This window comes from Dipodomys merriami, unplaced genomic scaffold, assembly GCF_024711535.1.
Source record: "Dipodomys merriami isolate MVZ:Mamm:240054 unplaced genomic scaffold, mDipMer1.0.p SCAF_3, whole genome shotgun sequence".
Classification (NCBI taxonomy): Eukaryota; Metazoa; Chordata; class Mammalia; order Rodentia; family Heteromyidae; genus Dipodomys; species Dipodomys merriami.
In genome coordinates, this window is record NW_027204492.1 from 47,219,453 (window position 1) to 47,242,884 (window position 23,432).

Genomic DNA, 23,432 nt, shown 5'->3' on the forward strand with positions numbered 1-23,432 from the left:
AAATACTACGGCCACATCTAGCTTTCTTTTATGGGGCTTGAACTCAGGGCCTGAGTACTTCTTTTGCTCAAGGCTAGCGATCTACTACCTGAGCCATAGCTCCACTTCTGGCTCTTTGTTTGGAGTATTTTATTGGAGTAAGAGTCTCATGGACTTTCCGGCCCAGGCTGGTTTTGAACCATGATCCTCAAATCTCAGTCTCCTACATAGGCAGGATTACAGGCGTGAGCAACCAGCCCACCAATGCATGGTTTAAATTTTGTTTTGTTTTCTTTTTTCTTTTAGATAGGACTTCAGTAAGTTTTGCTTGGGCCTGCCTCCTATTCCATTTCTCTTAACATTGTCTCCCAAGTATCTGGATATTGAGGATAACATGTAACATGAAGGATTATATATTCACTTATTTCCAGAATTATATTTAAATGGCCTTGAAGTCCAGTTCTAAAAGAAAGGCCACATGTCTTGAGATTCTTCCTCTAACACTGCATACATTTAAATTTACAAAATTATCTAGCTCCTTTCTTACTGTCTATCAAATGGATAGACTTATTACAATATTGAACAAAAAGCCTAATAATCTTTTTTGCCAGTCTTGGTGCTTGAACTCAGGGCCTGGACGATGTCTCTGAGTGTCTATATTTTTGCTCAAGGCAAGCACTCTACCACTAAGCCATATTCTCAGTCGCAGCCTAATAATCTCATAAGAAATACAAACATAAGTCTAATGGGTCATTAGAGAGGGGCAGAAATAACTTGGACTTCCAGAACAAAATCCTTTGTAAAATGTATAGTGATAAAGGCATAGGCAAGTGTACATGGAAGTGATTTAGAAATCTATCCTTAAAAGTAAACAGTTAGGCAGTCATGATAAAAATCACATACAGAATAGCAATGGTCGTCTACCATGAAGTATAAAAAGGCTGGAAATGAGAGAATTGGTACACTTCATTGCTGCTGATGCTTGGCCTGTAGGAAACAAGTAGACAATTCATCAACTGCCAATCCAGATTTCTTCCTTTGTTTCTATACTGAATCAACTCTCCTGCCAACTTCCTGTACAACTGCAAAAAGGCAATAACAACTTCCCTCCACTTACATATAAATGGAACTACTGTTTATCTTTTAAGTGCCAGAATACGTGTGTGTATTTATGTGTGTGTGTATTTCTCTGAACACCTTAATTTTGAATGCCCAGATAGGTTGCATGGTTTCCTTCATTTGTGGAAGATAGAATGCACCTATAAATCTGTAAGTAAAAGGGTTGGGGGGTATGCAAGTGGTTACAAATGAATTAACTATAGTAAAATAGACTCTATGGAGAGCTCAAAATGTTAAATCTTTTACAAAGACTAGGCCAAAAGATTAGATTGATCCATATGAGATAGTCACTTTTATAATTCATAGATGGTCAAATACTAATAATTTCATATGGTTAACTGAGCTAATTAACCTATTCAGTCTCTTACCAGCCCCCAAGAAAATATTTCCAAATAGAAGGGTACACAAAGAAAAGTAGAAGATTATACAATGAAGAAGAAAATAATATAGTTTTTAAAGTAGTTTCTAAAATGCTTTACTTAGATCCTACAATTCCAATCTCCATCTTATAACTTCATGAATCACTAATACAATCAAGAGGTAAAGTTCCAAATGAGCCAAAACTTTCAACACAGCCAGCATGCCCTTTTGGTTATTATTTCCAAGATGGAGATGCTGTAGAACTTCTACTCAGGTCAATAATTTGTGATTCTTTCCCTAAAACTTCGAAATGATTTTGTAAGATCTCCCAGGATTCTGTCCCTTTGCTTCACTTCAGCAAAGGGATGCAAGGCAGCTTATCATGTCATTTTAATGAAACAACTTAGAGGTATGAGTTCACTGGGGAGAGATTTAGGAATCAAAGCTTAAGTAGGGCTTGTGAAAGTAAGTTATACAGTACTGAGCAAAACACAATCTCTAGAACTCATTTTTTCCCTCAGCAAGCATTAATGAATGTCAAACCTTTATAGATTACTTAATGTACTTAGAGAAAGAGAATACTTGCTTATTTTTCTAAAACCTTGATTCAGACAGTATTTCACTGAGAATTAAATAAATAAATACACATAGTGCTTTTTAGAGGGAAATTCAGCAATTTACAAAGAAGTCAAATTGACTTTTTCTATTGTAAGCAAATAAAGTAATGAAAATTGTGTTAATATTACCTAGCATATCAATATTATCTGCCCTGTCTGCACTTTCTTCTTAATTGTAATTTTATTTTGTGTATTATAATTTATCAGATAGGAGAACAAAATAACCAACTCTGCTCACCCAAACGCCTAATTACATTTTCCATGCTCCTTGTCATTTTACTGAGTTTCTTGAAAGAGAACGACAGCATAACTTTTATTAATGCCAGGAAATGCATTTTTCTTTTTTGATAAAAGAAGAAAGGAACTTTCACATTTAAAATTCATTTTTTTCTTGTAACATTTCCAATATGACACAAACCTAGGGCAAATAAAATTATTCTAATAAATATTAGAGCCAGTGGACCAGTGAGAGAAACTCAGAGCATGTTGTGATAGATCAGATACAAAAGAACATCTGAAATATAAAAATCATTGAACTTGTAGGAAAACTGAATAATTCAATAGTTTTTCATTAAAGAAAAAAGAAATGTAAACAATAGTAATGATTAACTGAGGTCTGTGGATATAACAGAGAGGGCTGATGAATGTGATGAGAAAGTTTTCAAAGTATGACACAGTGGAATATCATAGTCAGTAGAAATTACTAGTTAGAAGAGACTACTTTTACTTGGGTGCTGGTGGCTCAAGCCTGTAATTGTAACTACTTGGGAGGCTATGCTGGAAGAACTGTGGTTTATAGTTCAAGGCTGGTCAAGCCAGAGAGGTAATCTTACCTATTTGGAAAGCTGGTATTGTGAGAATCAACAGAAAAGTTTTAGAGATACCTTCTCAATTAAACAGCTGAGTGCAGTGGTGTACAGTTGTTACCCTTGCTATGACATGAAGCTTAAAATGGGTGGATTGAGGCCCAGGCATAAGCACAGGCAGGAAAAAAGACTTTTTTCTAAAAAATAACAAGTATGAAAAAGGGTTGGATGCATGACTGTATTAGAGCACCTGCTTAGGAAATGTGAGGCCCCAAGTTCAAAACCAAGTACTGGTAAAAAAAAAAAAAAAGGTCTGCTTTTTTATTTTCTTAATAAGGGCATTAAAAAGTTAAAAAGTTAGTTCTAAAGATTAAGCATTTGTTAGGAAATGGAAAGACTTGGAAAAAATTATATTAAGTGAAGTAAGCCAGGCCCAAAGAAACATAGGTCCCATGGTTTCCCTTATTTGCAATACCTAGTATATGTCTGACTCAAGCAGAAAAGGTCAGATAAGTTGATGTTAGGGAAATGAACCCTAAGATATGTATTCAAATGTTCTTTTCTTTCATGTGATTGTTTCTAACACATTTATAAGATTATTTCTTTGTTGCTTTGTATGTCCCTCCCCCATGGTATAACCCCTGCTTTCACTGTATTTGATGTCGGTATAATTTGTGGAGGGGAAGGGAATAAAACAAATCGTTTAAATAGGGATACAGGTGAATCCACTGCAACAATGAGATGTACAAGTCGTTATGTGGAAAAACGAACTTTACAACTTTGGTGGGGGGGGGAGGAGGATTGGGTAGAGGGGCAGGGGGGAGGATGGGAAGGGATGGGAAGGGGAAACAAAGGAGGAGGCTACAATGCTTGATAAGAAATGTACTCATTATCTTGCCCATGTAAATTGTAACCCCTCTGTACAGTTATTTTCACAATAAAAAAAAAAAGAAAGAAAATAACCCACAAAAGGCAGAGTTGGAGGCATGGTTTTAGTGGTAGTGCACCAGCTAAGAATACCTGTGGTCTTGAGTTTAGACCTTGATACTGAAGAAAGTAAGAAAGAGAAAGAGAGAGAAATGATAGAAACAGAAAGAAAGAAAGAAAGAAAGAAAGAAAGAAAGAAAGAAAGAAAGAAAGAAAGAAAGAAAGAAAGAAAGAAAGAAAGAAAGAAAGAAGGGAGGGAGGGAGGGAGGGCGGGAGGGAAGAAGGAAGGAAGGAAGGAAGGAAGGAAGGAAGGAAGGAAGGAAGGAAGGAAGGGAAGAAAAGGAAGAAAGAGAAAGAAAAACACTCGGTTGAAGGAATAAGACACATGAAATACCTGTAATAAAAAGAAGTATAAAGGCTACATTCTATAGCAATAGAAATTGTACAGAATCAAAGTGCTGTTGATGGTTCCCTGAATATCCATTAACTATAGGGGGATTATCTGCATTTTCACACTATTTTTCTTTTGGGGCATTAAAAACATGCCGTTTTGACCCTTTATAGAGTTATAGAGTTGTATTATATGCAGGCATATTTAAAGGCAAGGAAATGTACTGACTAATCTGGAGAACATCCTAATATTGTATAAAAATACAATCACAAAGATAAATTCAGAGGATTTATATTGCTCACAGTGAACTGTGCATTAAGCACAAGACAGATCAGAAGATATGCCATAAAATTCACTATTTCACACCCTATTCCATTACTGCCATGGATTGGATATAGTTTGACTGTGTCCCCCAAAGACAAATATGTTCAAATTTAATGCCCATTGTGAAGGATTACAAGGGTGGAAACTTAACCTGACTATGATGTTTAAAATGGGGGTCTTTAAGGAGGAGGCTGCAATGCTTGGTAAGAAATGTATGCATTATCCTGCCCATGTAATTGTAGCCCCTCTGTACAGTATGTTCTCAAATAAAATAAAATAATATTAAAAAAACATGATTAAGCTTGGATAAAATCAGCAAGGTGGCTTTCATAACAAGTGGGATAGAGATCAGAAGAAACACACACTTATGCTCCCTGCCTCTTGCCATGTGTAGTCCCACACTACCTTGAGACTCTGCCAAGTGAGAACTGGCACTGCCAGTTATCCCCAGGTACAATCCCTTGATTTTGAACTTCTAGAATTGACAGCTCAAATCATCTTCTTTCATTAAATCATACCCAGTTTGTGGTATTCTGGATTAACAATAGAAAACAAATGAAGACAATTATTCCTTGGGAATGTTGTGTAAACTCTCTGTAGATATAATGCCTTCAGTCACCTGGGATTAAATGAGAAATAGGATACCGAAAAATATATGAGAAATTTGAAGCTGTTTGTACAGAGTATGTAAAGTATTCATCAGAGAAATCTGTTCAAACCTACTTTGAGATGAGAATTATTTCTTAACATATCCAAAGAGGGTTGACGAAGATTATTTCTTGACAGAAGTTATCATGGGAAAAGCTCACTTTATTTGCTACAGAGATCTTGTTGAAATTGATAGGAAAAGAGAGACATTTTGAAATAAATAAAAGAGGTCACTTACAGGAAGAACCTTTTTATAGAAGTTGATTGGTAAATGAGCATTACTTATATTCAACTCAAAGCACACATTTTGTTTTATGAGAAAGTGTGCGGATTTTCCTGCCTTAAGTAATTGTGTCACTCAGTAAAACTCAAAGGTTTTGTAGACACGCACTGGGCAGTCTTAAGGGTCCTGCTATGGAGAGGGCTCCACGTATACTTATTTTAATGTATCTTGAAGTTTTTAATCTTTGATCAAGAGGCTCTACAATTTCAGTTTCTAGTGAGACCTGCAAATTATAGAGTAGGTTCTGGCAAAATAAAACCAATCTATAAAGTACGAACGATCTTGATTTTCATTTTTTCACAAATTGCATTTTGAACATTGGAAAAAAATATAGACTCTTCAAAATGATGTAGTAGTTCCTGATAACTTTGTAATACTATTTTCTTTTATATCCTTTTATAAAACTGTATCAAGAAAAATTTCCTAGTGGTTGTTACTTCCTTTAGAGGTTACACTGACTTCAACATACTCACTGTGTGATTTATTATGAAATTGTCTTATTGCTATAATTCTTTATAATTGAATAGATATTCTTGGTAATTAAAAACAAAATTAAAAGCAGAAAAGATAGAAGCAGTAGTTCAGGGTTTCCTTTCCTTTAAGTTCAGATACTTGATGGTATGACATAAAGATGTAAAAGTGAAAGCAATGAAAACTCTCACACATGCTTATTTTCTATTTGTAGAATGTTGAAAAAAACAAAATTAAGATTAAACAAAGAAGACTAATAAAAAAAGAAGGGGAAGAGAATGCAGAGATAATATTATATACAGACCCAAAGAAACTAAGAAAATTGAGGGGTTGGATTGGGTTAGGAGGGATGGGGGAAAAGTGCTGAAAAGGATGATTATCAATTCAGATGCATTATACTTATAAATTGATCTGTTGAAGGGCACCTTGTTTGTACAACTACTTAAAGATAATAAAGACAAGGGAAGGTGGCTTAGTGGTAGAGTGCTTGCCTTGCATGCCTGTGGTACTGGGTTCAATTCCTCGGCACCACATAAGCAAAAAGAAAAAAGCCGGAAGTAGCACTGTGGCTCAAGTGGTAGAGCAGTAGCCTTGAGCTGAAGAGCTGAGGGACAGCACCCAGGCCCAGAGTTCAGGCCCCACTACCAGACCACCCCCCCAAAAAAAGACAAAGTATATATAAAGACACATAAGTGTAATATAAAATAAGCATGCTAATATTATACTAATAACTAGTAATATTCAATAGATGGGTTAAGAGTTAGGCAATTCATTATCTAGCTACTTCCTATTATGAATGAATTCTATTTTAATACACCAAGGACAGTGCTCCTAAAGAAATTCGCTGATAATTCAATTTACAAACTAAGCAGACACATATATACAACATGCACATAGAATATACATGATCATTCCTTATTAAATCATTTACCTGAGTTCATTTCAGAATGTTGAAGTTTTCAAAACATGGCAATGTAATCAATCTAAGCCACATAGAACAACAAGCACAATGAAATGTCCAATGCTGAAGGGATCCTCCCAGCTTGTCATCGGAAGCCACTTGGTTTTGATTGGACCTTTCATTGGCTATAAGTTCTACATTTATAGGAATCACTGGGTGAAGGTGGCTCTTGTTAAAATCCTAGCTACTTAGGAGGCTGAAATCTGAGAATCAAGTTGTAAAGCCATCCTAGGAGGCAATTTTGTATGAGTCTTATCTCCAATCAATCAGTAAAAATCTGGAAGTGGAGGTGTGGCTCAAGTGGGAGAAGAGTAGCAATGAGCAGAAAAAAAAACTGGAGCAGGAGTACGGGGCCATTAGCATGAGTGCAAGCACAAAAACACACACACAGGATAAGACTTTCTCTTTCAAATCAACAGCAATCTCATGATTCAATGCAAAGAATAAATGAGAAAAATTGCAAACTCTAATATCCTAGAGTGTAGGAGAATAATGCAATGAGATTAGCTCTACTCTTATTCTACTATTTAGTCCTAAATTAGCCTTGTGACTTCAAGTAAGACTTTTTCAGTTAACAGACTATAAAATATGTCACTGTACATTTGTAAACATTAGTTGCATTGGAAAGGACATACAATACCCACCCAATCTGTCATTTAGTAGGTCTATGGTGAAGTCATAAACTTTATATTTCTAAACTAGAAACTTTCTAATTCTCAGGTTATATTGAAGCTGCTAATCCAGGGACTGAATTTGGAGAACCACTGCCCTAGCTGAATGCCAAGACAAGAATGTGAAGTGCAGCCCACAGCTGTAGGGCTCCTGAGGTACCTATGAATGTAGTATATTAACAATAAAGAAAAAAGCTAGGTTCTAGTGATTCATTCCTGTAGCTACTCAGGAAGCTGAGATCTGAGGATTGCAATTCAAAGCCATCCCAGACAGGAAAGTCTGTGAGACTCTTATTTCCAATTAACCACCAGAAAACTGAAAGTGGAACTATGGCTCAAAATGGTAGAGAGAAAAATCTCAGGGACAACACCCAAGCACTGTGTTCAAGCCCCATAACTGATGAGAGAGGGGAGAGAGAGAGAGAGAGAGAGAGAGAGAGAGAGAGAGAGAGAGAGAGAGAGAGAGAGAGAGAGAGAGAGAGAGAGAGAGAGAGAGAGAGAGAGAGAGAGAGAGAGAGAGAGAAAGAGAGAGAGAGAGAGAGAGAGAGACAGAGACAGAGACAGAGACAGAGAGAGAGACAGAGAGAGAGACAGAGAGAGAGACAGAGAGAGAGAAAGAGAGAAAGAAAGAAAGAAAGAAAGAAAGAAAGAAAGAAAGAAAGAAAGAAAGAAAGAAAGAAAGAAAGAAAGAAAGAAAGAAAAAAAGAAAGAAAAGCAGTTTTTATTTTTTGGAATGAAGAATCTAAGTCTAAACAATGGCAGTGGGTTGGTTTGGAAATTAGTAGTAATGATAGCAAGCAAAATGGGTGGGGGATGCAGAAGCTAAGTAGGGTTGGGTTGGGGATGAGCTACCAGGAAGCCAAGAGGTAATACCCAGAAACTAAGACTGATCAGTCTATGCAAGGCTTTCAATCAAAGAATTAAACTAGGGAGTACACAAAGTTACATGATGCAATTTGGTTTCTTATAAACTAGATGAGAAAGAATAAACTAAAATGACCAGAATGCATGATGAATGCTTTTGATGTAATGAGACAATTGGAAGGGAGGAATACATACTTTTTGGGTAATGATTCTGTCTAGGCTCTAAAAAGCTCCAAAGAGACTTTGTCACAGTCATTGGAAGGAAATTCTAAAACATGCCTCTTAGGCTGAAAGTCTAATTCCAACTGAATGGTTTGAAATGCAAAAAGGGATGAAGAGAAATAAATGATAAGTGTAAAGTGAATACTAACTGAATGAAAATAGTTACCTAACTGTTTTGTCCTAAGATTAGTAATGTAAGATCCTGGTAAAGATATTGCATGCCTTTCTAGCAGTTTTATACTTCAATAGAATTCTCAAAAATGACTAATAATAGTCAACTATATCATTCAAGAATAACACACAGAAATAGTTATGTGGCTATCTACATAATAATATGCATAAATCATATTTATTTTTATGTAAATTATATATATTTCTACACCAGAAGGCATCTTTGCTAATGAATTCAGCCTATAAAACCATATGCACATTCACATCAGAAGATACAGAGACAAAATTGTATTGATTTCGCCCACAGTTTCAGTCCTAGAAAAGCACCAAAAATACCTTTATATATAGAATCTGACAGTCAAGAATTTAGGTCTAAGTTTGATGAATTGTTTGTATCATCTTCCAAAAATAATACTCTACAAAAAATACTGTTTGAAGCACCTGTATTCTTAGGATCTTCCAGGAAAAGTGTTAGGTAGTAGCCTCATGCCAAATTCCACATTCTGAAATAACCAAAATATGAGAGGTATATTATAACTTATGGGACATTACATTTCTTGCAAAATTCTGAATCACCCAAATGTTCTTCAGAAATAGAATGAAAGAAGAAAAAAGACCTCCTGTAGTGCCTAATATAATTGTGAAAACACAAAGCAGAGGAAATGTAAGGAAACACAAAGAGACTGCTTAATTCCTTTCAAATAGAAACTGAATCGCTGAGGCAGTTCTTACCACTTTATTTATGTATCAGATGGCTCACAAATCATGATGTCACCCACCAGGAAGCAATGCATCAGGATGAATGTGACAGTACAATAACTCTGAATAAAGTGGGGAGAGGTGCAGTAGAATGATAAAATGGCATCATCAAGCTGTAAAACCAGTTTTATGGATAACTATCATATAAAAACATTACATGGAAGTCAGGATGAGGTGTCAAAAATAAGTGTACAGACAAAAAGAAAGGAAGCAGCAACAAAAATATGCTTATTACAAAGGACTTATATTTGGTGAACTAAGGTTCTAATTTGTTTATATATTTGTTTTTGTATTTATGTATCTATTTATTTTTGTGCTGGTCTTGAACCTAGGACATGGAAGCTGTCTCTGAGTTTTTTGTTTCAAGATTAGCACTCTACCACTTGTGCCACAGCTTCACGTCTGGCTTTCTACTGGCTAATTGAAGGTAAGAGTCTCATAGACTTTCTATCCAGGCTGGCTTCAAACTGCAATCTTCAGATCTCAGCCTTAGTAATAGGGTTACAGGAATATGCCACCTGCACCTGGCTAAGGCTGTAAATATTTAAATATCATAGGTTTAACATAGGGATACCCAACTTCTACAGAAACATTTTCTTTCTCTACCACATTTGAAGCAACCAACCAGCTTCCTATACTCCCTGTCAAATGAACAAACAAACAAACAAACAAAACCTAGCATATGGTCCAATAATACAATTTAAATGATACATCCTTTTTAAAACATACTACTTTTGGAATACATTTTTGAGAATGTCCCTCAATAATATTTACTCCTTGGTGTCATTTAGCATGTAAGCACTAATTATTTATGATGTCTTTAAAGAACCACATCCTTCTGTTGAAGCGTTAAATCATTGAAGTCTAGGTCACACAATATCATTTCTTAAGTTTATAATACCTGTGACTTTAAGAGAAAAAGCAAACACATTTTTTTTCTAAAAATGTTTGTATTATTCCTCTGAGGTATCAAGAGGAGAGAAAGGCTGACAGAAGATAGGCTGGAAGCTGTATGACAAACTTTCCCCGCCTGGCTCATTTCTACCAACTAGAAAAGGGGTACCTTTGGGGGTTTTATCTATTGTCATGGTTGCTCAAGTGAAAATGGATATTTTCAACATGCTTTAGTCACAGGAGTTCAGAAGGTTACTAATAAGCACAGGCTTATATGTATTGTGGGGGTAGAGCTTGCTTGCATTTAAAGCTGAATAAAACTGTAGTCCCTCAAGTTTGGTCTCAATTTCCCCTCAATATATGATCAGATAGCCCTTAGAACAAAGCAGTATTGACTGTGAGGAAAAAGAGATGCAAATAATACTATAACAAGATCTAATAATATAATGGATTCTGGTTACAACGGACAACAGCTCTGACTCAGAACCAGTTGCCTCAAACAAAAAAGCATCTTTAAAAACACTGGGAAAGACACAAGGGAGGCAGTTTCATATGCCATACTGAAGTTCAGTAGAATGAGGTCGGTTAAGCACTGTCCTGAGACACACACCTTTCATTTTCAATTGTTTCAAAATAAAAAAAGAGATATCCCCTTTTCAAGTTGGATTGTTTAAATGCACCTACAGCTACTCCTGTCTAGCAAAGGCTAGGCAATCTCTGCCTGCTGATGCATTTCAAAAAAGGTTCAATTGGCAAAAGAAAGCAAGTGCAAAGGGTTCTTGACAAAAGAGGACTAGAGGGAACATATTTTCCTTTCACAGAAATACTGTAGAAAATCAGACAAGGTAGCAAGCAATTCAACCAAGAATGCATATAATATTAGTGAGAGAAAGAGGACTTTTGGGAAAACTCCAAAGATCCAACTGCATCAAATTATTGGCTTAAAATTCGAGGTAAGGATCACATTATAAAATTAAGGAGCTAAATGGCCAAATAAAAATTTGTGAGAACTTTCCAATTACAGCATAGCTTAGCCCAGTATTCTCTTCCAATGCAACGGCCTTATTCCACAGAAACACATAAGTCAACAAAGGACCTCCTGAACTCTGTCCCATTCTCAAAAGGTCTATGCTGAAATCTTAGACATGTAAGTGTCTACCCTATTTATAATGTTTTAAATGATTCCTGGAAAACCTTGTCCAAGGCCCAGCAAAGAGACAAGACAAATCAAATTTAGGAGCTGTGAAATATCTACTATGATAACAACAAAAAAGCAGTTGCTTTTAAAAACAATGTATGCTTAAAGTAGGTTGTACTGGCTCAAGCTAATAAAAAAGGTGTTTGATTAATGTGTTTTGTTATTATGCCATCCATAGTTAATTCCACGTTTAAAAGGATGATTTTTTTAATTTGAATCATGCCATCACATACTCAGTTATGAAATAGCATATAAAGCCTGAAATTTAGATGATAGTCAGATATTCTAAGTTTCAGTTTTAGTATTTATCTAATATTATAAACAGGGCATAACTGCTTTTGAAACAAAGACATATTTTCTTACTCTTTTTCTCCTCAAGAGTAAAGATAGGTCATAGTTTATAGACTGTCCCTATGTGAATGGTATTACTTAGAAGGGACTATTCAAAAAGAAGACATATTTGGGGGCCAGTGACTCACACCTGTAATCTTAGCTACCCAGGAGACTGAGATCTGAGGATTGTAGTTTGAAGCCAGCAAAGTCTGTGAGACTATTAAATCCAATGAACCACCAAAAAAGTGGAAGTAGTGCTGTGATACTGAGTAGTAGAGCCCTAGTCTTGATGAAAAAGCTCAAGTACAGAGCCCAGGCCCTGAGTTTAAGACCAACAATAGACAAAAAATAGAAAAGGAAATGTGTGTGTGGCGGGGGGATATGGACTTGATCTCTGGGCTCTGACACTGTCCCTTAGCTTATTTGCTTAAGGCTGGTGCTCTACCATTTGTGGTAGACTCTCATAGACTTTCATGCCTTAGCTGACTTTGAACTGCAATACTCAGACCTCAGTTTTCACAGTAGCTAGGATCACAGATGTGAGCCACTGGTGCCCAGTGAAACATAAAAGTTTTAAAGTCAAATGTATATAAAATATGTGATGAAGTATGTCTTTTATGTATTAAATTCTGTACACTGTCCTTTGCATGTATTCCCATATGGCTCAAATATTTTAAGAGCCATTATTTTGTACAGAAGAGTCACACACAGAGAGGCAGAAAGTTGTATGGTTAATAACCCCTTAAGTAGGTTAATAGTCCTGAGGTACAAGATAACAATACTATGATTAGGGCATATCACCCTTGCTCAGTACACTGTAGACACTCAATAAATACTTGTAGAATTAAATTAAAAAATCACTGAGAGGTTTACATTCATAATAATCCTTTTGCACATTTAATGTAACAATAGATTTTGTCCTGATTCTGAAGCAGTCCAGGGACTCAAAGATTTGATGTGGGTGGAACTAATATAGTTTTCAAAAAAATGTTATTAGAGCCTCAGGGTTTGAGTGTAGTGTGTTGGTTCTATGAATCTGGTGGGTGTAATTAACTGCCATGAATCCAAATGCATTTGACAGAGAACAGAGTCAAGTTAATTGCAATGATGGTATATAACAGCTGTTATTCATTTGCTGCTTTCTTTTGGTAGTAAGAATTAGAATGTGGACCCCAAGCATATTTTAATAAATGATTAGGCCACCTACAATGTGTTTTGGTCTTTTCTTATAAATTCAATTTCATTGTTTTCACCCATCTGCTCCAATATTTTCATGGATTTCTGCCCAGTAAAGTTGAATAGGCATACATAGCAAAAATCAGATACTATAGAGAAAAGCCAAATTAGTAATTGCCAGCATAACTTATCTTCTACATAGGCTTGATAAAATCTATCTAAATGTTCAGCACATTGAAGAGAGCTCATAGAGATCTGCAAAGCTGAGATTCTACATTAGAATCTAAGAACTCTTAATGAGACCTAAGCAAATTACCTATCTTGTGTCTCATATTTATTTTTGTCTTTCCATTAAAAAGAATATTTTTAGTAGATGTAGAAAGTTGTTTTAATGCTAAGGCAGTAGAATGAGAGTTTAGCAGTTGCTTCCAGGAAACATGCCAAAAATGTAATTATTTTACATGTGAGGTCAGGAAAAATATTACTAGTGATAAGGGACTCAAACATACTATAAAAATAACTAAAAACTTCAACTCATCTAGAGTATAGTCTGGAAATAGTACAGATTAGGTGAACTCTTTTAATCAATGCACACTGACCACAGATAAACTAAATAATAGCCCACAGACTGGCAGACCCTAATGATCTACCAGTGAACACATATTGAGTGTTGGCCATGTATACAAAAACTTACGTCAGCACCAATACAGTTCACATTGTCACTTGTGTAAAGTTATGTGTGTGTATGTATATGAGCTAGATACCATTTCCTTCCCTGTCTTGTAGGCTGAGGATCAGAGAGGTTGGTTGAATTATTCAAGGAGATTCTGCAACAGGGTAGAGTCAGAATTTGAAATCAATCTTGTCTGGTTCCAATGGAAAAAGGATAGAATCCATTTCAGTTGCATGCTATACCAATGAAAGCAATGCCTGTTAGGTTGTGACTTATTATTTCATGTTTGCTACAATGGGAGCTCATGTTTGTACCTCAATCCATTAAACCAGAGCTTGAAATTAGAAAGTCCAGAACTATTTGTGGAATGAATGAGAGTATGGCATGATCAGTACCTTAAAGTAGGCCGAATGATGTTTCATTACATTAACACAGTAGCAGGGAGGGGAGAAGAGGCTAATACCTATAATCTCAGCTACTCAGAAGATGGAAGTCAGGAGGACTGCAGTTCAAAGCCAACCCAGGCCAAAATGTAAGGCCCTAACTGAAAAATAACTATAACATAAAGGGCTTCTGGTATGACTCAAATGGTAGAGGGCCTCCCTAGAAAGCATACTGCAAGAGGAGGAGGTAACATGCTGGAGAAGAAATATACTCATTACCTTACTCATGTAACCCCTCTGTACAGCATCTTTACAATAAAATAAAAATTTAAAAAGAAAGCATACTGCCGTACAGCAAAAATAATAATTATTATTGATTTCATATTAAAATTATAATAATAGACACACATGTATACTAAACATGTAAGTTTGTTGCAAGCTTCAAACAAATGAGCAACAAATCTTCATTGTACCAAACAATGTCATTTGAGAAAAACGTCAAATACCTCTCAAAGAAATACCTATAGAACAAGGAATAAAGCACTGATTTTGAATAAACATACTTTTTTTTTGAAACACTGGCTAATATAAGAATCAAGGTGATTTAAATGAACACAGTACCTGCCAAATTTTTTGTTATTGTTGTTTTCATTTCATAGACTAGGCTTTATTAAGTCAATGATTTTTCTCCAAGTATACAAACTCATTTAAATTTGCATTATTATCAATAAGCTGTTCATTAGTATTTATAAAATATACTGGAATTTCTGGGTGCTGGTGGCACAAGCCTGTAATCCTAGCTAATCAGGAGGCTGAGTTCTGACGATCATGACAGCTGAAAGCTAGCCTGTGTGGGAAAATCCATGAGACTCTTATCTCCAATTAACCACCAGAAAACCAGAAGTGGAGCTGTGTCTCAGAGTAGAAAACAACTAGCCTTGAGGGAAAAGAGCTCAGGGATAGCACCTAGGCTCTAGTTCAAGCTCCACAACTGGCAAAAAAAAAAAAAAAAAAAGGAGCTGGAATGCTGGATATATGGTCTTAGTAATTTATAGTATCAGAGGTGCTTAAATACTACTACTTTGATCAATTCCATTATTCATGGGCTTTGATCCTATAATTTTGGTTACTATAATTTAATGCCAGGGTATGACTTTAGGAAACATACCTTGGGACTGCTCAAATAAAAATGATGGAATTCAGATAAGTTTAATTACTTATAAGATGTAATTGCTTTAAATCTTGGTAGACAGCAAAAACCAAAATTGCTGTCAGTAACTACTGAGTGAATGTAAATACTTAGGTATCATTTATCAAAAATGTGCTAATCTCTTCTATGCAGACTAATTTATTGACAAGTCTGACTAAGGTGGCACATTCTTTGTCATCATCCTAGAAGCAAATAGACAATACTAATTTCCATCCAATCTTTATAATGAGGAGCAAAAGTACTCCTGATTAAATAATATCTACATAAGAACCACATTTGTAGTTGGTAATTCTAAAACATCCATTTTATGTAATCTTTTCTGTTGCCTCCTCCCAGTCCATGCAATTATTTTGATGACTTCTATAACTATGAAATATTTATTTACAAATATTTGATAAGCTTTCTCTATGTATAGAATCAATTAATCTTTCCTAGTGATTCCTAAGTTAATTTTCATTATATCAACATACATAAAGATTGGAGAACATAGGTCATATTTTCATAGTTTGCATACTGTGTGCATACATTTTAGAGTACATTTCTTGATTTAGCATAATTTTGCTGCATTTAAATTAGATTCCTCCATTTTACATTCAAATGCATGGTATATTACTATTCATGCTCTAATTATAATTATTTGTGAAATGGTGCAATAAATGTTAGCTAAATGAATTAAATACCTAAGATGCCAAAAGACATCAATACATACCTATCTATAGATAAAACTGCTGTTCTTGAAAAAAAAAATCCTTGCCCCTCAGTAAATCTGTTACTTGTAACTTCCACTGTCTCTTTTCATCCTTTCATACAATTTTTCCTTCCTATTACCACCTTCTTAAACTGCCACTGGTATAAAGTCCTTTCAAGGGAATCAGGTATGATTCCCTTTTTCCTTTACTTTTTATTCTTTTTCAGCTACATCTTCCTTGTCATCATCTCTCCTTTCTTGTGCTTCTGGCTTGCTGCCTCTTTACTCCAGAACAGGATTCTGACTATCAGTTGAGATCTCCTTCCTCATCATGCCAGAAACTCCCCACTCTCATTTCCAGGGCATTTCTCAGTCTGTCTCCATTCAACCTTTCCCAGGACTTTCCAAATAAAACTGTCCTCTAACAGTGACAACAACAGAAATTTTGCCCTGAACATTTATCCATAAGACACTGGCAGTTTGCCAAAAGACATCATTATATAGTTGCTAATTACACTAGGGTATAAATAATAACAGTCGGTATTTTCATCAATTACCTCAGTTAGCCCTCGCAAATAACAAAGCATGTATTGATATAATTCCAGTGTATATATGAAGAAATCCAGGTAAGAAAAAATAAAATACTTATCAGACATCCTGTGTAACCAGGACTTGAAGTTTGGGCCTATCCTTTTAATAGTTTCGATGTATTTCCCAATGGGCTATTAACAATCTACACAAAGCCTATTGCCTTTCCTGCTGACATATATACTGCTGAAATTGTTCCCTTGTACTTGTATGTTTTCAGTCAAATAGCATCCATCATTCAAAATCTACCTTGACCATTATGTCCAGGGACTACTTCACTTTCTTCATGAAACCTTAGGTTTGTTTCATCCATTTTATTGGCTTCCTCTTTCATAGTTCTACATAGCAGATCATCTGTATCATATCTATTAAACAATTTACTCTTTGCTGGATCAGATTTAGTCTCTCCAACAAAACTGAAAACTTCTCAAAGGTAGCGGTTATTTCTTGAGCTTCTTCCAGATTCTTCCATGATACTAAATGGCTTTCTTTCATAACCACCACCAACAAATATATTCTAGGCCCTGAGATATACACTGTATTTATCCATTCCACTTAATTGTCACTGAAACTGTAGTATAGTAGGTAAATGGCATTGTCCTATGGTATAGCTAAGGTAATTTATACATGAGGAGATAAAAGAGGAGAAGAAGGTCCGAACTAAATGGAACAGTTAATACTGATGTTCACAGTTGTTGCTGTTGTTCAGATTTTGAGACTCAGCCTCAGTGCCCAAGCTGGCCTAGAACTGATCATCCTCCTGCCTATCTCTGCTAAATACTGAGATAACAGGAATGTGACATATTGCCTGACTATTCCTTTCTCATTTTGACACCAAACCAAACAACAAACCTACCTATAATATACAGTCATTCCTGCTAACTAAGAAAACAACTTACTCTGTACTAATGTGGCTATAGCAACACTTTGTACTTAGGTTCACAACTGAACAAGATGTGCTGTTGTTTTGTTCACCTCGTAATACATCTATCAGTGCCTATAATGACTTCCAGTGCTCAATCCCCCAAGGAAGACTGTACTGCACTGTCAACAAATATGTGCCAACAAAGTGAAATTAGGGTTTGTGCCTTGTCTCCCATAGTGGTTTTTCATTTCATCTAATTCTCTTCAATCTCACCAGTGTTTCGTGAAGAGCGAAATGTGATGGTAAAATATATAAAATAATTATTTTAATGACATAAAAATTTGACTGGACCATCAAAAACCCTTTGTATAGAGTGATAAAAATATAAAAAGAATTATGAGAGAAATTTAAAGATAATTATGAATTGTCTATCAAGAATACAAGTATTATATGATCCCAAATAAATGAGATTATTTTGCCTTTTCTGTTCCTTAAAAAAAATCATAAATACTTTCATACCTTTGTTCATATCGATGAGCTGTTTCTTTTTCTTCTGGCGCTCTACCTTTTCTTGTTCTGCTTTCTCTTTTGCAAGCTTGGCTCTCCTACTCTTCTCCTCCATTTCTTTTCTCTTATTGTTTTCTTTCATGGCTTCCTGCAGGTAATTAAAATTAAACAAAAATAAGCTCATTACTTATATAATGGAGAAGTTGTTCTGTTTTAAAACTAATTAAATATTCAGACATGGAGAATGATCAAAGTGGCCTCAAAGTGCATGTATACATTTTGGAAAGAGATTGATAATCTTAAAACCTCTCCAGGAAAAGACAGACTGTCTGCAATTATTGTTACTTCAACTATCAGAAAATTAGGGACATTAATGTTACAGATTTAACAATAAAATTATTTTTTCCATTGTTGAATCTTGAAAGTTTTCATGTGTAAGAAAACACTTAAGACTGACTTAGTATTTTTTCTGTTATATGCACAATGGCAATTTACAAAAAAAACATTACTTCATAGCCTATTTGTGAAGAGAAATGAGTTACATATTTAAAGTGCTTAGAACAGAGTCTAATATATTCTAATCAAGTACTTTAAGTCTGAAATGATGGTTGTAGCATTGTGGTACTGGTGGTAATGATTACATCTAATGATGCAGGACACGAGACAATCAACAGTATCATCACAGAAAAGAAATAGCAGCAAGTTTTGTGACTTTTTCTGGGCCTAAGTTTTCAGAAATGCTAAAGCAGATTTCAAGCTATTGTCTGTTTTATTTGGGTAAGATAATTGAAGAATTCTAGTAAATGAGTATATCTCAGTACACAGTATTAAAAGAAAGTTGAAATGATCCTTTGGAATAATATGAGCTTCTCTTCAGTTACGACAAATCACTAATATAGACACAATCAAACATAAATTCCTTCCATTATGTTGCTCTGGATTTTTTTTCCTTTATGATTATCAATTATGTAGTCTTCACCTTATATACAAACTATTTCCCTAAAACTACTTTGTTCCAGAAACTGTAGAAGAAAAGAAAATCATTAACAAGAATACACCCAAAAGTTTTTGCCTGAAGGGAATATACTTTTTTCATCATATAAAAAAGCACAGTTTTGAAAATTGTCCTACAAACATTGCCAAAAAACCTCCTGACTTGCAAACTGTGAATATTTTTATATTCATTCATTGGTACCTCCTCTTTCTATTACGTCAACCATAGGCTAAGAACTCACAACTACCTGACTACTGTAGACAAGCTTAAAAGACCACCACTTAAAATTAAGTGGAACACTAGAGCCATAATTTTGGAGCAGTTTCTGAACCTCAGCACTATTGTCATCTTGGGCCAGATCATTCTTTATTATGGTTCTTTCCTATGCACTATCGGATGTTTGGCAGCATCTCTGACCTCTTCCCATTAGATACTAGTAGTATCTCTCCTAGTGTAACAACCAGGAAGTATTCTAGAGATTGTTAAATGTCACCTGGAGAGCAAAACTGCTTTAGATTAGGAACTACTAAATTTAACAGTTTCAGAGAGATAAATGATACTCAAAAATTACAAAGTACCCACACTGACAAATCACGTTTCCTTGTACAGAGTGAAAACTGAGTCTTAAATGAGTTTAAGTAATTTGTCTAATGAACAAAAAAGGAATGACACACTGGTACATAGTAAAACATGATGAAACCTTAAAACATACTAAGTGAAAGATGCCATATAGAAATGGTTAAATACAAGATAGTAACATTTATATGTAATGTCCAGCTTAGATAAATCTATCTCTAAAAGTAGGAGAGGGGCTGTGAGTGGAAGGGGGAAGCATAAAGAATAATGCTAATCAACATAGGCATTAGCACTGATGTCTGAAACTCCTGCTCTCAGGAGGCTGAGAAAGGAGTTGACACAAGTTTTTAGAGTTCTGGACCATGTAGAAAAACTCTATCTTAAAAACAAACCTTCAAAAGGTAGATTTCAACTCAGGGATAAAATAGACAATGAAAAGGTATCCAATATTCAGGTAGTGATACTAAGAACCCCTAAGATCTTTAAAAAATTTTTTAGATTATTTTATTTAGATTAGTTTTTAGATTATTTATTGTACATAGGGGTTTCAATTCAACAGCAGTTCATAAATTATAATGCGTCTTGACCAATGTCACCCTTTGCCTAAGATGAGAGGAAAAGAAGAGTGGAAGAATAAAGGGGGATTTTAGCCTATGAATGACATTGGTAGAATTTTTGATGCACTCAACAATAAACAAGATCTTGGTGGATTTTCCTACTATCAAATCAAAGATTTAGTAGCTTGTATTTATTTTTCTTCCAGTGACAGAACTTAACATATATTTGATCTTCTCAGTTTCCAGGCATGCAATTTCCTAAATCCTTGGAATATTCAAAGTGATAGTCCTTTTGTATGCTAATGAGCTGTTAAGTGCTGGCCAGGCACTAAATGTACAGTTTTAAGACAAACAAAAACAGGATTAAAGAGTTGGAACTTTCAATTTCCACTCTCTATCTCCAGGGACAGGTAAAGAGTTGAAGGTTAAATTGATCATCAATGGCCAGTGGTTGAGTCCATCATAAAATGCATTAATAAAACTCCAAAAGGAGGAAGTGGCACTGTAGCTCAAGTGGTAGAGCACTCGCCTTGAGCTGAAGAGCTGAGGGACAGTGCCCAGGCCCAGAGTTCAAGCCCCACGACCGACCAAAAAAAAAAACAACAACAAACTTAACATTTAGCCGGGCGCTGGTGGCTCACGCCTGTAATCCTAGCTACTCAAGAGGCTGAGATCTGAGGATCGCGGTTCAAAGCCAGCCCGGGCAGGGGAAACCGTGAGACTCCTATCTCCAATAAACCACCAGAAAACCGGAATTGGCGCTGTAGCTCAAGTGGTAGAGCGCTCGCCTTGAACTGAAGAGCTGAGGGACAGTGCCCAGGGCCAGAGTTCAAGCCCTACGACCGACCAAAAAAAAAAAAAAACTCCAAAAGGACAGGCTGCAAGCTCCTGGACATGTGGGGGCTTGCAGACCATAATCCTATGCAGGCAGGGAGATATCATCCAACTCTCTAGGGATGGAAACTCCTGTCTTTGAACCACTCAAAATCTCATCCTTCATCAAGCTGCTTATTTGTGTCTTTCTAAGTGTCATTTACAGCAAATCGGTGAACATATTTCCCAGAGTAATTTTAGCCATGCTAGAAAATTAATAGAACCTAATTAATATAACAGAACCTAACTAATCAAACCTAATTAGTAGAACAGTCCATCTACAAAGGTAAAAACCAAAGAACTTGGGTACCGCATCTGAACAAGGACAAGGCCATATTGGAGACTGAGTGCTCAATCTTACAGATCTGATACTAATTCCACGTGGATAGTATCCTTCCAGGACAGACAACTAGGGTCTCCTGCTCTAGAATCCCCTATAAGCAGGGAGAAATCATTATACCTGATGGGAATCTGCTTTGTTCTCATAACTCCCTGTTGCTCCCTCTCAGCCCAATCTTTTTATGTATCTAAAGTTGGAATGTGAAGGATTGACTCTTGCCATATTTCCCCAGCTCAAGCACAACACCAGGCTCCCACTCACCTGCTTGTCTGCAGGCAAGTTATTCTGACCTTGGCTTAGCTGAAAGCCCCCTTTCTCCCCAGGCAGAACATTCTACTATAGGCCTGGCCAAGAACATTGCCTTTGGACCCCAAATGGGCTCATAGCCAATTTTTATGTTCTCCTTCCTTGTTAAGCTCCATATAAACCCAGTTAAAATCTGGTTCCTGGCAAAACATTCATACCCATAGGAAGGTCTTGCACCTCTCTGGCAATAAAGAGTCCTAGCTTGTTGATGATGAAGTCCAGTCTATTCCTTTTCCATTCTCCTTCATTTTCCTAACAATACCTCTTTAGGTCACAAAAATCTTCACTCTTGATTATTGTGGTGTGAGAGTAGGAAAAAACAACAACAACCATATAGTTTTACTACACATGTCCTTGTATTGATATCAATTTTTCTTCCATGATGTTTTAAATACATACTATCTCATCTTTATTTAAGAAAAAGGGAGAAGACCCCCACAGTATAACCCCTGCTTTCACTGTATTTGATGTTGGTATAATTTGTGGAGGGGAAGGGGAAAAACAAGTCGTTTAAATAAGGATAAAGGTGGACCCGTTGCAACAATGAGAAGTACAAGTTGTCATGTGGAAAACGAACTTTACAACTTTGGTGGGGGGGGAGGATTGAGTGGGGGAGTGGGGGATGCTGGAAAGGGATGTAAAGGGTAAACAAAGGAGGAGGCCCATGTAATTGTAACCCCTCTGTACAGTATGTTCACAATAAAAAATAAAATAAAAAGAAAAAAGAAAAAGGGAGAAGTAAGCTGCCAAGTAGACAATATTTAATTTTATTTTATAGATAATGAAATTCAGGTTCATGTAGGTTATGTGATATGCTCAAACCTACATCCTTAAGTACTAGAACAAACTAGAGTTGCTGCCATCCACATCAATGTTCACTTGCATTTCTATTATACCAGGTAAACTATGTGATGCTCCATTAATTTTTTTTTTGGTCAGTCGTGGGGCCTGAACTCTGGGCCTGGGCCCTATCCATTAAATTTGAATTTCAGATAAACTGTGAATAATTCTGTTAGTATATGTATGCCCTATACAATATTTGGGGATATACATATTTTTAAAAATCATATAACTTACATATAATGATATAATATTACTATTTATCTAACATTCAACATTAAATGGGCATCTCAAATTGCTATTCCAATAATCTGGCAATCTTTAAGACTGTATTATTAATCTTCTCTAAGTATCTTGATAGAATAAGACATATAATGAAGACAGGACACATGATTATCTAAAAATACAAGTCCCAATCTAATTCATGTTTTCTCTCCCTTTCCTTTTTTATTTTTGTCGGTCGTGGGGGGTGAACTCTGGGCTTGATCACTGTTCCTCAGCTCTTCAGCTCAAGGCTAGTGCTCTACCACTTGAGCCACAGCACCACTTCCGGCTTTTTTCTGCTTATATGGTGCTAAGGAATTGAACACAGGGCCTCATGCATGCAAGGCAAGCCCTCTACCACTGAGCCAACTTCCCAGCCCCTCTAATTCATGTTTTAAGAATGGAATTGTTGATATCAGTTATTGGTAGGTATTATGCTGTCTATGGACTTGAGACATAATATTTTTAATAAAAAATTTTTAATAAAAATTTAAATCAAATTTATGTAAAATCAAAACCATTGGAGCTAGAAGAAAATAAGGCAACAGCTAACATGAAAGGATCTCTAATGGAGAAATTTGGCAAGTATAAATA

At 35.7% G+C, this 23,432-nt stretch overlaps 1 protein-coding gene across 4 annotated transcripts in view; it reads right to left on the reverse strand.

Annotated features, from left to right (window-relative positions):
* The window catches only part of Diaph2 (diaphanous related formin 2), an 812,745-nt gene that overhangs the window by 179,244 nt on the left and 610,069 nt on the right, over positions 1-23,432 (reverse strand). For all 4 annotated transcript variants that reach the window (XM_070040099.1, XM_070040098.1, XM_070040100.1 and 1 more), the window contains one exon: positions 18,101-18,236. In XM_070040099.1, coding sequence (XP_069896200.1) covers positions 18,101-18,236 — 136 coding nt within the window. The remainder of the gene's footprint in view (positions 1-18,100; positions 18,237-23,432) is intronic.